General features: G+C 41.5%; 1 protein-coding gene across 1 annotated transcript; it reads left to right on the plus strand.

The window, feature by feature from the left end:
- Nucleotides 1-10643: 10643 nt before the first annotated feature.
- Nucleotides 10644-16346, plus strand: SNRPF (small nuclear ribonucleoprotein polypeptide F). Its single transcript, XM_035126877.2, has 4 exons — nt 10644-10773; nt 11077-11202; nt 14268-14332; nt 16102-16346. Exons 1-4 carry the CDS (start codon nt 10771-10773, stop codon nt 16166-16168), a joined length of 261 nt encoding a protein of 86 aa, XP_034982768.1. The 5' UTR covers nt 10644-10770; the 3' UTR covers nt 16169-16346.
- Nucleotides 16347-16412: the final 66 nt, after the last annotated feature.

Genomic DNA, 16412 nt, shown 5'->3' on the forward strand with positions numbered 1-16412 from the left:
CTGAGAAAAATTACATCTTTGTACGACTAAACGACTAAACAACAACAACAACAAAATGTATACAGACTCAGTTACAGGATAAATCTTACTTCTCATTAAATGGCACACACAGGAAAGAAACCATGGCCATCACCACAGAGGTTTTGCCATTTAACATTTAGACCAGTGGTTGTCTCACCGTCTTCCTGCAGCACTAAATGCAGGGCTGTCTTAAGCATATGCGGCACAGGGGTGCAAAAATCCAACCGGTGCGCCCCCCCCCCAGGTTGCCCAGTTCCAGGCGCGCAGGAGGGCAGAGCCGGCTGGCCGCCTCAGCGTCTTACTGGCTCGGTTGCCCCCAAACTCGTGGCACAGAGCCGCCCGCAGCAGAAGAGCCTGCCGTGGCGCTCCGACCGACTGGCAGACTCTTCCCCGGACTCAACTCTCGGGCCCCAGACTCTCAGCCTGGGGCCCCTAAGAGCCCAGTGCCCAGGTGCCCCACACCCCTAGCGCCTATGGGTAAGACGGCCCTGACCAAATGGGACTAAGGACTGGACCCGCCTCTTTTTGCAGCAGTGTAAAAGCTATCACATTGTAGGCCAGAGGGTGCCTTTGCTTTCCCTGTCAGCAAAGAATGATCAATTCTTTATTTTTATGTAGAATTATTAGATATTTATCATGAATGTGTTTTGAATGCTCTTTTGCAGGGATGTTTTATTTATGGATAATAGTGTATTATAGATGAATTAATTTTGTGTGTGAACTGTTTTGAATGCAGCGGTAAGAAATGGGATATAGTTATATCAAGGTAAACATGCCACAGGGCTGCACTGTGATTGACTGACTTGAAGAAGAAATGCCAGAATATTGGGAATTTGCTGCATACTGCTTAGGGGTGCTTTTCTCCCATCCCCATGATCCCATGATTAAAGCCAGATGTCATGCCCAGTGAGTAAGTTGCTTCAGCAGATTAGTATGTGTGTTGTTTCTTTCCCTCAGTACCTTCTGGATTTCCCCCCTGACCTCTGGGACTATAAACCACATATGCAGGAGGGATCCACAAGACTAGCGCAAGTTCATCCCTGGCTATTGCAGTTGTTCTGCTAGCAGCTAATAGACTCCTTGAAAGCAGTGGTGCCAAGTGTCAGCTTTAAATGGAAATCTAAACAGCTGCTCTTCAAAGAGACCATTGGAAAGACCATTTACATTTTTAATTGACAGCTCACTGAAATCAGCAGAAGCCTTTATACTGTTTTCAGAGGGAGTCTGATGTGAATGGCTAGCCATGTGATGCTGTTTTTAAACAGTGGCATATGGAACAATAAATCTCCGAGGCTGAGGAGGGTTGTTTTGGATTGTGAGCGTTGGTTTTTTTTGGCCGAGTGGCTCCTCTGATACTTTAGTATAACAGGCCAATCACAATTTGCAGCCCTTTCCAATGAAACCCATCAGAGTTTCACTCAGACTGCCTGCTGGCAACTCTGTTGTTAGGCTTCTTGACAGATCTTAAGCTTTGGAAGGAAAAGGAATGTCCTATTGATATAATAATATCAGGCCAGGCAGTGTGCCCTGCTTGTGTAATCCAGTTTGAGCACAAATAACACATTATGGCTGTGGCATTATTTCCATGTGAAAGTGTCTACATTTGGCTGAGCCAAGAAAGTTATCCTGATTGACACATTTATAAATGGGACACTTGGAATGTGCATTATAGATTCAAAGAGCAAGGCAATCCACCTGGTGTTTAGGAAGGGAGGTCCTGGGAATCTGCCCACCGAAGGGGCCCTCTCCACCTCCATCAACCCTGGCTCCATAGAAACACAGACAGATGGGTTCAGGGATCCACACTATACCTTCTGCTTTCCAAATATTCAGTGCAGGCAGCTGCCTTCCTCCATCCTCTCTTCTGGACTCTGCCGCATCCCATTTTTGGCAGGACATACTCAAGTTCTCTGTCTGTAGGCCTCTGATGGAGGGAATTATATGTAGGTCTCTTACTATTCTATTGTATTGCAACCAGGTCTGCAAAAAATTTGATCCCCAAAGTCACGTTGTGTGGCCTGTAAGATGCTGGATAGACCATGCTTTTGCAGTCCCAGAGCAATAATAGCCTACTATATGTGGCTGGTGATCTGCTTTTGGGCCACAAATTATGCAGATTTGCTTTTGATTATGACAAATGGGATCCCTCACTAAGCTGTAAGGCTGCAGAACACGTGTTTGAATATGATCTCATTCTTTTCCTACCCCAATCTCATAGCAAAATAGATTTATTCCTTTTGTGTTCGATTTCCCAACTTTTTGCGATAACATATCCTTTTGCCTTCCCCCTAGCACAAATGGCCATGCATTTGTAATCAGTGAAACAAATTATTAGTAAGATTGCTGGTATTTTTAATAAATATTTTTTCTTGCTTTATGTAAACTGCTTAGAAGTTTTAATGATTGAGCAATTTTTTGCGGTACACTATCCCAATCTCCAAGCGGTGTAAAATTCCAGGAGTTTCACTTGTGCTTATCCAGGGTCTGTGTTTCCTTTTGGAAATGAAGGACAGTGGAGACGGTGGTGCCTTTATGATATATGGTTTATTTGCATGTATACACAACCTGAGCCTAAGATGGAGGGGCTCGCAGTGTTAACACTCCAAGAGGTTCTTGCTTCTCACACGGCCACAATTTTGGATGCCAGCAGAAATCAACCATGGCCCTCTGTCCCTGAGTTTAACAGACTGCCACTATTTTTCAGACTACAAAAAAAGCCCACCCTAAACTCTCTGCTTCAAAATTTATTTTTGTCCTCTGAACTGGAGGAGGGGCCCCTTCCCAGAGCCATCTGGCCCATACTTTCCTACATGGCCTGTTACTTTCCAATCCTTTGGCAATGCAGGACTCCTCTTTCGGGATCTTACCAAATCCATTGTTCTTTCGTTGTATAAAGTTGTCATTTAAATTTTTCTAAGCCACATTTGATCTACTAACATGATATAAAATTAAATAAATCAATAACTAAATTACTTTTATATGCTTCAGCTCTGTCTAGTTTTATTAAACATTATAGGAGCATCATAATTTGTGAGTTTAATTTGATAATTATATTGAAAATGGCAAGCTTGTAATGTTTATTGCAAACACGTTAGTAATTTCTGTTCCTATGTACCGTATATCTGGAATTAGCTGTAAGGTGTATACTGCTATTATTACTAGATCAGACAAGCATTATATAAACAGAATTAGACTCTGCTTGCAAAATCTTGAGTTTCACTTTACAGTCTTTAGCAAATAAATCCATTGGCTTTTCTAATTCAGAGCTGGTACAAAGCCAAGCAGTTAGCACACTGGAAACCCATAAACACTCTGAAAGTATTTATTTGCAAAAACTTTTAAAAATAACACACTTGGAGCTGTGTTCATTTTGGCATGTAATGGTTTGCATGCTCTGCGAGTTTCGCCCCCTGCAGCTGTGCCGTGTTGAAATGAACCTAGAATGAAACCAGCAAATACCAATAATTTGGCCCAGGCTTGTTTAAAATTGGATTCAGGTTTTCTGGGAAGGTTCATGAATCTAAAGGAACTTCTAGATTCATACTGTCTACCAGGAAACAGCACATTTCATAGGCCCTGAGGTTTCATAACAGGTTATTTCAATTTGATATTTCTGAGTTCTGCAGGAAATTAATAGTGCATAACAATGAATTAAACACCTATCCCCTTATCGCTACCCTACTTTTTGTACTACTGGCAATATGGTGACCTACAAAGTGCTTCTGTGGGAGTCAATGTGGTATATGGAGTGCTGGACTTGGATGTGGGTAACAAAGGTTCAAACCTTTGCTCAGCAATCCAATGGTGTCTTTACCTAACCTGCCTCACAGATTTGTTGTGGGGCTAAGATGTTGTGCCATACTCCTGGAAGGGAAGGTGGTATATAAATCAGACCCAACTCTCCCTGTTACTTTAGGTATTGCCCTCCTGTTTGGTGACCATTATATTAAATGACCCTATAGAAATAAACAGCAACTACCATCCATCAGGAATTGGGAGGTGGCTGATCTAATCAAGTTTGGGACCAGAGAAGATTGTTACTTGTATCAGATAAAATACATGGAGAACAGAAATGGGTTAATTCTGGCCAGAGAGGAATCCAAGTAATAACGGTTTAAAATTGTCAGCAGCTCCACATAGGTGAAGAAAGAGGAAAAGAGAGCTGTAACCTAAGAGGATATAATTTTGGGGACAACAAGGAGATGGGAAATAAAATGTCTTATATTGCCCAATGAGCAAACAGGTGCTTCCTGCTAATCAGCTGCTCTTCTGTGTGTCTTATTAACATTATCTTTTCTTGATTCAGTGTGAGAAAGCAAAGTTCAAATACTTGTTCAGCTCAGTAGGTGGCCTTCTGCAACTAACTGTAATGTAACTTCAGAATTGTTATGAGTTTAAAATATACACATACATTGCTTCTTGGAGAATAGGTAGGATACGGATGTAATAAAGGAGCAGAATAGATCCAGAACTACTCCCCCCCCCGCCTTTTCTTTTCCTTGAACCATTTAACTTTTCTTCCATACATGGCTTCTATCTTATCTCAGGTGAACTTTATTGCTTTGAAGGACTCTCACAAGGCTTATGTTTAATCTAACATTGGAATTGCCTCTCAATGGTCATAAAATCTGAGGTGCTCCCGTCTTAGGATCAAACAACACACCAAGAGCAGCAGCCCAAAGTGATCTGGACTGTCCGACATGTGAACCTACTAATAGTCACAGAGGCTGTAGCTCAAGGACAGAGAACATGCATTGCATGTGAAAGGCATCAGGGTCGATCCCTGACATCTCCAGTTGAACAACTGCCGATCAGACTGAGCAGCACTGGACTAAGTGAAGGTTTTCAGCTAAATTCTACTTAGGGGAGACCCACTGAAATAAACAAATTTCGTAATGGGTCTACTCTGAGTAGGACTAGTGTTGAATAACACCTATAATCTGGTGGTATAGGCAATGCCCTGTTTCTGGGTGTGGATTCATTTCAAGTTATCCAGAAGACATTGCCTCATGTCCACCCAGCATAGAATGAAATAGACTGTGCTTAAACCCATGTCACTGGAGAGGTTGAAAGTGACCTGAGAGGCAACCAACCAAAGCAGTACTGGCTGCTTAACCCAGCAAGCGAAGGTAAGGCTGACAATATGAAAGGAGACAAGTTTCGACACTAAATCCTCTGGAGGATGTGATACCCAGGCATGTGCAAGCAGGACTCACTTGGACCAGGCTTCAGCACATAGCATGGCAGCAGCCCATTACTCTAAATGCCAGAGAGGAAGTCACACCCAAGAAAGCTATTTTAATCTTCATAGCAATGTTCCCTTTCTTGTCATTTGGATCAGTACTGATCATGGCTTATGTCCCAGCTTTCATGATGTACTTCTATATCAATCCACTATGCCAGTATAAAATGCCAAGGGCAAAACTTCCATTGATTTTGGTGAACAATCGCCTACCTATAATGGCAAGATAGTAAGGCAATTACCGGTAGCATGTCAGTGTTCTCTTTAGGCAGGGTGATCACAGATTTGACTCATTCTTTAGAACAGGTTGGTCCATTCTATTCCAGTACAATTGTTTAATTGAAGTAAAACTGTGGAGCTACTGTTGAAGCAAGAAATATATTTAATTTGTATACGGCTGCACATTTGTTAAAAGCGGAAAAGTAGCATCAACATGTATAATTAAATGCATAGAAACTGGAATTGTGTGGAAGGCCACATTCTGTACTGCGATTCTTATTTTTTACTTTAAAGATATTAATGGGAGAATCCCCAAAGGTTTCTGAAATATTATTAAATGAGGTGGGGAGAAGAATGTAAATGATTGTGCCTATTTTCTTTAGAACCATTATCTGCTGCCAAGAAAAAAATAGCACTGTAGTCTAATGCTTCAATCCAAAACACACTGTACTGACTAGGCCCAACAAATAAAAGCAGGACACTTCTAAGTAAATATGCACTGATTTGTGCTGAACAACCTATAAATAACACATAAAATGGAAAGAAACCTCTCGGTGCTATAGTGTTTATCCATCTCCAGAACTCAAACTCTCTTCACAGAGAACTCTGAGAATTCTAGCTCAATGAGGGGAATAGGAGTCTTCCAACAACTCTCAGCACCTTTAACAACATACAGATCCCAGACTGCATTGGGGAAAGCCATGGCTGTTTAAAGTGGTATAATAGTGCTTTCAAGGTATGGTGTGAATGTTGCCCATGGCATCTTCCCCCAAAGAATTCTGGGAACTGCAGGGTGCTGGGAATTGTAGCTCCGTGAGGGGTCTTCCTAATGACTCTCAACTCTCTTAACAAATTACAGTTCCCATGATTTGTGCTAGAGGAGGAAGTCATGATTGTTATAGCGGTATAAGAGTGCTTTCAATGTATGCTGTGGATGTCTGTTTCTTACTAGAGGGAGTTGGGTATTTTTCTTTTACAAAGACCAATGCTTTGAGCTCGAAGAGGGAAATAGGGGCCACCTTCAATCTCCGAGTGCTGACCAGAGGCCTGCTCTGCATTTCAGACCAGACACACTGCTGTAACCATGAACCATCTCTACCGTTCCCATCACACAGTTCTGCTTAGATGGAATAATGAAAAATGAAGTTTTATTTTTGCTAACCAACATTGATTCTTTAAAAAAATAAAATAAAATTCTAGTGATTCCCAGTGCAGATTGTGCATTGTAATCCGGACAGCCTGGCCTAAAAAACTATAGTTATGGGTTGGAGGGTGATCTGAATCCTGGTTGTGTGTGTGTATACTTGTCCAACTAGTTTAAACCACTCTAGCAGCTGTGGGTCTCTAACAACCACACACATATGGCTGTTAGAGTGGGACAGACAAGTTGGACAAGTGTTACCTGGAAGATTCGCTTTTGTTGGCAGAATCACTGGCCCTTGCCTAACTTAAGGAAATGGCCACAGATTCCTTCTAGAAGGGGACATGTCCTCATTTCGCCTCCCTGTGGGGGATGATGTCATCCAGCTGTTTCTGTGTGAACTGAGACTGCAGTTTGGGTGCAAGGGTGAACATACTGAAAGAGGCATAGGGACTCAGGGGGCAGTTATTTGCTCTCTGTAAAAAAGACATCTGGATGCACATTGTACCCCTGAAGTTCTCACCACTGGGAATTTGGGGTATGTCTGTGTAGCAATAGCCTAAAAATATTATTTCACCAATGGATTGGCCCTGTTTGGCCCTAAAAAGGCTTCCCTAAATAATACTATTTTTGCATCCATTCCTCTAATCTCCCTTGGCAGCAACTTGACTTTTGAGCAATTTCTGTGATTCAAAGCCAGCAATGAGTTTCGGTTGAGAAAACATTGATGTGAAAGTGGAGCTTCCAAATTCCTTTATGATAGTGGCAATGTTCTTCTTCTTTTCTGACAGTGCAACAGCAACATGTTACTCCTAATACAAATGGCTTTGTTTTCTCTAAGCACATACTTTCAATTCCAGTTCATTAATGTCATAAAAATATGAAAGAAACAATTACATAGAAGGCAATGATTTTTTCTTCTTTTGGTCAGGACCAAAGAGGACAGCTGAATGTTAAGAAAGTCAAGGGTTTCTTTTCTTGCCATCATCTACAGTGTTTTAAGAGCTGCATATTTTAAGAGCCTCCCTTTAGGATGGCTGCATAAATTGGTGTGCTTGTTATTACCATATGCAAATTATGCTTTTCCATCCACACAAAACACAATAACAAGTTTTGCCCTTGGGGTGTCTAGCTTCACTGAAGAGCTGCAGTTACAAATAAAATAAAATCATAATATTGGTACACTTCACACTGCAGTTACCAAGTCAGACAGATTCTCTGTGTGATAAATCTGGAGCTGCTTGTTTTACTTGGTATGCTGAAAATAGATATATGACTTCAGTTTCACACTATGCTGCCATAAAGTCAAACTTTCTAGTACAGAAAATATTTTTATGAAATCGGGGGGAAATCACCTTTAACAATGACACTAGGACAAAGATAGATTTTACCTTTAAAACTTTTTTTGTCTAAACAGATGAGTAATTTGAAACACAAACTTACAATTAATTAGGACAGACAAAATATGACCACTAAAAACTGATATCAAAACTACTGATCTAACCCAGAGAAGTCCTTAATTAGAGGGGAGAAGCACCCCCACCCTATGATTTATTGGGGAAAACCACGTACTCCTTCCAATGTAGCCAAGCCCCCCCCCCCCCCCGGCTGTAGTGTAAATGTTTTTCATTGGCTCCTGTCCTGTCCTGACCTCTCTGTGGTGTTACAGTAGCATAGTAGGATTCTGTACTGCACAGGTTTCTCTTGAATAGCAATGTCAGCAGAACTCCTTGTAATGCTGCTGCAACAGTGGTAGTTTCCTTGTTTTATCCAGTCATAACAGTTCAGGAGCGGAATGTATATAAACTCTCATAAAGAAAGAATTATCTCTTGTAGGCTGACTTGAAACATTTATGAGCTTCACATGATGTCAGAAGCTTGCATTTACACAAGTCAAAGAATATAGTAGTCTTCTCGTCCATGAGTGAAGCTACTATAAGATGTCCCGCTACAGTATTCCTTAGAAAGAAAGCCCTTTATATTCCCCGTCCCAGGGATCTAATGTCAGTTCTTCCATGTACTGGACTCTGGAAATCAGAGGCCTAGCTCATTTACTCATATATACTCTGATGCCTGTCCTCAGATGCACTGTCCTCATAGTGCCCCAGTTATGAGGATTGTTCCTCTCCACTGTTTCCAATTTCATGGCACCCCATTTGGTATTCAGTCTGTGCTGCAGCAAATATCAGACAACCTTCAGTTTCTACTTGATTTTCTTTCTTTTTTTTAAATGGACCCAGGGAATTCAGCATAGGGTATTTTGTTCTTTATGAATAAAAGTGAGCTGAGAAGTTTGCTTTATAGCACTTCCTCACTGGAGAAGTCTACTGTGCACTACAACATTCTGATATAAACCAGTTCCTGCCACCTAGTGGTAAAAAAAAACCAAAAATTCATACAGTAAACCTTTTTCCTGATGGGAAATAAAATAATTTTCAAACATCTAAAAATTATCCAGTGGCAATTATATTCTTAAAAATGGTTCTGACTGCTATATAACCAACTGAACTAAATCTAGTAGGATGTAATTTGTGCCAAAATAATTTGGCATTTTAAAAACAAAATCAAGTGTAGCCTGCAGATTGAGGGTTCAAATGAATTTGCTTCCATTATTGCTACATCTCATACCTGGCTGTTATCTTACAAGACAGCAGGCTGTAAAAACACACTTTTTGTTACTGTAAAAGACACCTATGTTTATACCTAAATTATGGAACCCTTAATCTTATTAAGCTTTTTGTATGATTAATAGTGATACCTTAAGCATTACTCAGAAGTAAGTCTGCCTGAACTCAGTGTATTTATTCTTTGGTTAAGTGTGTTTAGGATAGCAGCAGCTTGCTTCAGTCTCCTAATTAAATGTCACGTTATAAAAATAATAATGAAAGCCTTAAAGAATAGGTAGTATATTAAGGAAACAAACCCAGTCAAAGGGGAATGATTCAGCCTTTGTCTCCATCGCTACTACAGATTGCCTGGATTGTTGCGCTTGGAAGGCAGTTCTCACCCCAACCCCTTTTAGAGCCATTGGCTTCTTCCTTCTGCCCGCACAGGCTCTCATGCAACAATCGAATAGGCTGATGGATCAGGCCAGTGGCCCATTTAGTCTAGCATTCTGTTTTCACAGCGTTCAACCAAATGCCCCTGGGAAACTGGGAAGCAGGACCCAAGCACAAGAGCACTTCCCCCATCCTAGAGGGGAGCAACTGGTATTCAGAAGCATTGCTGCCTCCCAGTGTGGAGACAGAGCATATCCATCATGGCTAGCAGCCATTAATAGCCGCCGCCTCCTCCATGAATTGATCTAGTTTTCTCCTCTGCAGAGGGGGCGTGATGGATCCAATAGGGTTCCACACGACTCTGCAAAATCCTTTTTGAGGTGAAGCGACACAGCATTCCAAGTATTCCATAGAATACCAGCACACCTCTGCCCTGTGCGTGTTTACTCGAGAGTAAGCCCAACTGAGTTCAATAGGCCTTACTTCCTAATAAGCGCTCACAAAGGACTGCAACCTTTGGAACTTATAAACAGCACTGAAAATAATGATCGAAGGGCGCAGCAAGGAGGTTTACACTACAGCCGGCTCTGTTTTCCGCACAACAGACACCTGCAAACAACGAGGAAGGAGGAGCCATCCTGCCGGAATGACCCTGAACCACAGAGACAGAAAATTACCCACCATCGCTATCTAACCTTGCATTAAACTGAGCCGGTTTCCCACTCTGAATTCCAAGGAAAAGTACTATAGAGTTTCCACCTTGAAGATATCAGAAGCCTAGAGCGACGCTGCTCTGCATCGGTAGAGCCTATATCACTCTTTCATTTCTATCTCTCCTACTCGGCTTGTCGGCTCTAGTCCCCGCCTTTCCCTTGGGAAACTCCCCAATCAGAAAGCAGTTTGTTTTCCCATCGGCGCCTTGGGTCGGGACCATAGAGATAGGAACGAATACCCATGAGCCGTTGGGCGGCAATAGGCGGATGACCCGCCATTAATGTAAGCAGGAAGAGCCTCTCGCAGACTAGCGGAAGCGGAAGTGTTCTTCGTCACTTCCGTGCTTTTTCTATTTAGAGCTTTGGCGGGCACACGTGCTGCCCGCGAGTAATTTTTTTTGTTGCCGCAGCCGCCCTTAGGTTGGACTGGTTGCTATGGTGAGTTAAGGTTTTTTTTGGGGGGGGGGTACGTGTCTCTGTCGCGCGTGAGCTGAGCCGCGACGTGGGGGAAGTTGGCGGCTCGCGAGTTCCAGGCAAGTCTGCGGGCGGGAGGCGAGGGAGAACTAGAGGAGGGTCGTTCCTTGGGAGGGGGGAAGGGTCGTCGGGACGGGGCACATGCTTGGCATTCAGAAGTCGCCATGTCGCCCTTGGCATTTCCCCGCTTCTGAGGGTGGGGCGTGGGCGAGCAGGTTGTACATCGCAAGCCCCCCGCGATGATGCTCCTTTTCCTGTTCCGCGCAGAGTCTGCCTCTCAATCCAAAGCCCTTCCTAAACGGGCTGACTGGGAAACCAGTGATGGTGAAGCTGAAGTGGGGGATGGAATACAAAGGCTACCTCGTCTCCGTCGATGGCTACATGAACATGCAGGTAAGCAAGGTTGGCTAGCGGGGAGCTTGCACGACCGCTTTTTAATTAACGTGCACTGTTGTTTTAAATTAGATGCTCTTTGAGCATTTTAGAACACGGTTGAAAACTTGTAGTAATGTAATTCAAGGTGACGATTCACAGCAAAGGCAGCTAAAAAAAAGAATTTTTCCTCACAGCATCGGACATAAAGCATACCCCCTACAGCATAAAAAGTTTACAGGAAAACGGTTTAACAGCTTCTTGGTGTGTGCACATAAAATCCCATCAACAGTGTGCCTCTTTCTGGGGAGGCTATTTTGCAGCCCCTGTGCCATTAGGCATATGCTTTGGACATTTTTAGGTACAGTATTTAGTAGCTGGTGCAGCAGGGAGAAAACACTCACTGATGTGCCATGCCTGTGTATTAAAAAAAGAACCACAACCCAACATTGTAGAATATGTGGTCTTGAAATGCAGAACACAGTGGGAAACACAAATTGTCATATTGATGACATTGAAGGAACTTTCAACTTTGGTGTTGTAAGTCATGATGTTCAGTGTTATTCTTCATGTCACCCAGTGCAAAATGCTATATCTAACTGAAGCCTGAGAGTGTCTGGTCCAAGGTTACCCAGTGAGCTTCATGGCCGAGTGGTGATTTGAACCCAGGGCGCTAGTCTGGCATCCTGACGATTCTAGCTCACTGGTAGTATAATTTTTCAGTATATTCTCCTTTAACAAAGAAACAGCAGTATAAAATGCAGGTGTAAATTCCTACTTAAAAGGAAAGAGAATTTCTTGTACACAGTTTCACGTCAAACTCAAAACTATGTACTGCTTCCCCCATTTTCCAGCCTTCTCACTGTTTTCTTCTACTGTCATTGTCAGCAAGGAATTTTTATTCACTTGTCTGCTGCTAACTCAGGGTGGATTGGTTTGAAATAAAGATGGTTTTATCAGGCTGGTTATCTGAATAAAGAGTACATACCAACAGTGCAATACTATGCATACCTACTCTGAAGTTCAATGGGGCTTAGTCCTAGGTAAGTGTGTATAAGGATTGCAGCTTAATTGTTTGATAGAACGTTAATGGGGTGGGACCACTGCTCAGCCATACAGCTTCTGTTAGGCATGTAGAAAGTCTCGGGTTCAGTTCCTGGCATCTTCAGTGAAAAGGGTCTTGGGTAGAAGTTAATGGGGAAAAAACAGCTGTTCAATGTAGATAATATTAGGCTGGATCAACAAAAGCTCCGATGGTAAGGTGAGGTAGATTTGAAACTTTAATAAACAAGCCTTTATTCTACCTAGGAGTATAATCTGATATTTCTAATCATGCAGATCTTACTACTTTGCATTACATAGTTTTGTATATGAAAGAGGACAAATTCTGAAATCTGGTTTTCTATGCATGTGCAAGGATTTTGCAGTATTAGGAGACTTATTTTTAAAAACTCTGACCATTTTGCCCATAACTATAACTCTAAACTAGATTGCTGCCTTATCTTCAAGGAAGTAAAGCAGACAAAACTAATTTTCCCTATGTTGTTTCATAGCTATTACATTTGACGCCAACCACACTTTCCCCATAGCCTTTGACTTTAAATCATTGTGTGATATTTTTTAGAATTTAATTGTACAAATTTGTCATGTTTGTATTAAATTTGGGTTTCACTGAAAAGCAGACAGGCCATTTTTAAAAAGTGTCCTTTCATACAACTTTAATTGGTTTACCTTTAAGATGTTTTTATTTAACACTGCTGTAACCTCTACTCTCCTCCTCTATAGAAGTCATTATTCTAGTCTTTATTTAGAAGCTTTGTTTTACCTGTTCTTCAGCTCACCCCTCTCATTTCTGTGCCTTTATATATAACTGCTTGGTCAAAAGAGGGAATGGCCTCCCACATTGATTGGGTACTAGGGAAAGCAGATTAGTATCCCAGTTCTATGTATTTTATGCAGAAGTAAGTCATATTGAATTCAGAAGGGATTACTTTCGGATAAACATTGCAACCACACAGGACTGGGCTGCCCAAATAACAGAGGAACAAAGGGAAGACCTAATGTGTTAATTGCAGCAATAAATATGGACTTTGAATGGATACTTTATTGCATCTCAAACTGTTCTGTGTAGTTCTAGCTATTTACAATACAGTAGATGATTTCTGTCTGGGCAAGCAGTTGGCTGTACATCTTTCTGCACATTTAGATTTAGACTTTTGGTGCTTCTCCTTGAGCTTTTCCAACTCAGCTGGTCATCACAATAACTTGTAACTATTAATCTCCCCCTCCTTCCAAATCGGTTTTCTTTTTGTGCTGATATTTTGAGATTGTAAGCTTGAGCATACAGATTGCCTCATTTAAGTTATCTGTAAGTCACTTTCATAGCCTTTTTTTGGTTGAAGAGTGGGATAAAAATGCTTTAAATATTTAAAAATATAGTGCTGGATTTGCAAGTAACCAGAAGCATACCTCAATTATTTGGATTCTATAGCTGTCAGTATGCAAAGTTTATGTGAAAACAAGAGGCTGTCCTAAAACAGTGCTATATTTAAAAAGAATTAAGACAAGATAATTTAGGATATGCAGGGAAAGATGAAAATAACTTTAAGGAACCGCAGAAAGAAGGGGAGGGAAGTCAAGGCTTGAAATGTTAGAATTATTGTTGAACAACTTGTGAAATGTTTTTCTTTTTGTTTTAATCTAAAATTATAAAAACATCAACAGTGCTATACTCATGACCAGGCATCCCCAAACTTTGGCCCTCCAGATGTTTTGGACTACTATTCCCATCATCCCTGACCACTAGTCCTGTTATCTAGAGATCATGGGAGTTGTAGGCCAAAACATCTGGAGGGCCGCAGTTTGGGGGCGCCTGCTCATGACTAAAGAGAACTATTAACACTGAGTAGGATTAAGGCATGCTTTTTCGTTTGCTGAAGGGATTCTGATCCAGTGGAAGCAAATATTTAATGTTTGAATTTATATTAGATGTAAGAAAGTCTTCTGGAAAATCTCTATTGGAATAGGAACATATGCTATCCTTTGTAGCTTCTTTTCCTTACAAAATTGTGTCAATTTTTTTAAAGCTTGCAAATACAGAAGAATATATTGATGGTGCATTATCTGGACACCTTGGTGAAGTTCTGATAAGGTAACTAACATTAGAATTAAAAGTATTTACATGCAGTGTGTGTGTTAAAAGTATTTACATGCAGTGTGCATGTTAAAATGCATTAATTAGAATATTAAAATATTGATATGAGAAATTTATACTACTTAAAATGCAACTTGAAGCAGAATAACTTTGGTGAGAAGAAATTATTTCAGGTGTTCTCTGAAATCTGTGCCATCTTTCTGGTGATGGAAGGAATCTCAGTGGAAGACGGGAGGGGCAATTTTTAGCAATTACCGTATTTTTCCGTCTATAAGACGAGGGGTTTTACCCAATTTTTAAGGTTTGAAAATGTGGGTTGTCTTATCCATTAAATATAGCAAGCAAATACATACATACATAAATACATACGGGACTTGCTGTAGCAGTCACAGATCCTGGCAGTGGCAAGCTGTGGGGCCTCCATATTCTGCTTGCCTCCTCCCACTCTGCCCGCCCTACAGCTGGGAGGCTGTAGTCAGTCCGTTTTTGCCATGCGGCTCCATTTGTGCGCAGGCGGCGCAACATTGCACAGGAGCGCAGCGATTGAAGCCTTTCACATTAGCGAAGCATCGCGCTTTGCACTCCTCTTGTGTAATGTTGTGCTGCCCGTGCACAAATGGAGCCATGTGAAGACGCCGCGCAGAAAAAACGGATTGTACGCAGCCTCCCCCCACAGCAGAGTGGGAGGAGGCAAGAAACTAAGAGTGCTCCGCAGGAAAGGCACTGCCGCTCAAGCTGGCCACGACGATCAAAGATATCTCTTCCCTCTGCGCCTCCCCCCCCCCCCCGGCTCAGTGATTGCCGGCGAGGGAACAGCTGATAGGCAGCATGTTACATGTGCACATGGCTGTTAGCCTCTGGGCAATCCTCCCCCCAAAATTTCAACAAGTCAGGGCAATTTCCCCCCATTTTCTTATTTTGGAGTCCCCTAAAATAGGGGCATTCTCTACGTGGGGGCGTCCAATACACGAAAAAATATGGTATACGGATTGCTGCACCTCCTCTCAGTATGTTGCAGGGGTTTTCCTGTCTCACTGACAGTGTAATAGTGATGGGTGAGGTGGTGAGAGCACTGAAAATTGTCTCAGTTCCCTGTACCAATGGATTACTTCTGTCAGTAGAAAGACAGTACAGTGGTACCTCGACTTACGAAGGCGATCCGTTCCGCGGCACTCTTCGTAAGTCAAATCCTTTGGCTGTCAAAGTGTCCGTTTTGCACATGCGCGAAGCGCGATTTTGTGGTACCTTGTTTTAAGAACAGCTTAGATTATGAACAACTTGGATTAAGAACACTGCAAACCCAGAAGTAAGTGTTTCGGTTTGTGAACTTTGCCTTGGAAGCAGAACATGTTTCACTTCCTGTTGAGTGTGTTCCATTTGTAAATTGAGTCCCCCGCTGCTATGGGAAAGCACGCCTTGGTTTAAGAACGGACTTCCGGAACAGATTAAGTTCATAAAATCAAGGTACCACTGTACTGAATGCTACCTGTATGTAGAGTTGCTTTATTATTTCTTTCTTATGCAACTGAAAGAGAAGCATTTGTGTAATAGTAAACCTATAAAGTTTAGTATTTAAGCCTACACCAATGACAGCAATTGGAAAAAAATTGTAACAAGATGTATGCAATGAACAAAGGTAAATTTTTATTTATTACTAATTAATTGAACATAGCAGCAATCATAGAATACTTCTGAATTACTTGGTATATGAAATAGAGCTTTAGGAAACAATCTTCCAAACTAAGTAACTTTTGTTTGATTTGCAGGTGCAATAATGTCCTTTATATAAGGGGTGTGGAAGAAGAAGAAGAAGATGGAGAAATGAGAGAATAACTATTTTTGGGGGGGGTGTTTTTTTTAACTGTGCTAAGAAATTTAGTTGTCCCCTTTTGTTTGTTGGCTTTTTAAAGGTTTCATCAAGTAACATTTTTTATGGCCAACAAAATAAACATTGTCATTGAATAAAAATTACCACTATGGAAGAAAAATAAACATACTATTTCTGACAGTTCTTCATGGATAATTATATTGTAGTCAAACAAATATGTATTTTAAAAGCAAACTGGATCAAACATCT

Source organism: Zootoca vivipara, chromosome 10, assembly GCF_963506605.1.
Source record: "Zootoca vivipara chromosome 10, rZooViv1.1, whole genome shotgun sequence".
Taxonomy (NCBI): Eukaryota; Metazoa; Chordata; class Lepidosauria; order Squamata; family Lacertidae; genus Zootoca; species Zootoca vivipara.

Coding starts and splice junctions, on each gene's coding strand:
- SNRPF (XM_035126877.2), top strand. Junction 11,203..14,267: donor ATGGCTACATGAACATGCAG/GTAAGCAAGGTT, acceptor ATTTTTTTAAAG/CTTGCAAATACAGAAGAATA. Junction 14,333..16,101: donor CTTGGTGAAGTTCTGATAAG/GTAACTAACATT, acceptor TTTGATTTGCAG/GTGCAATAATGTCCTTTATA.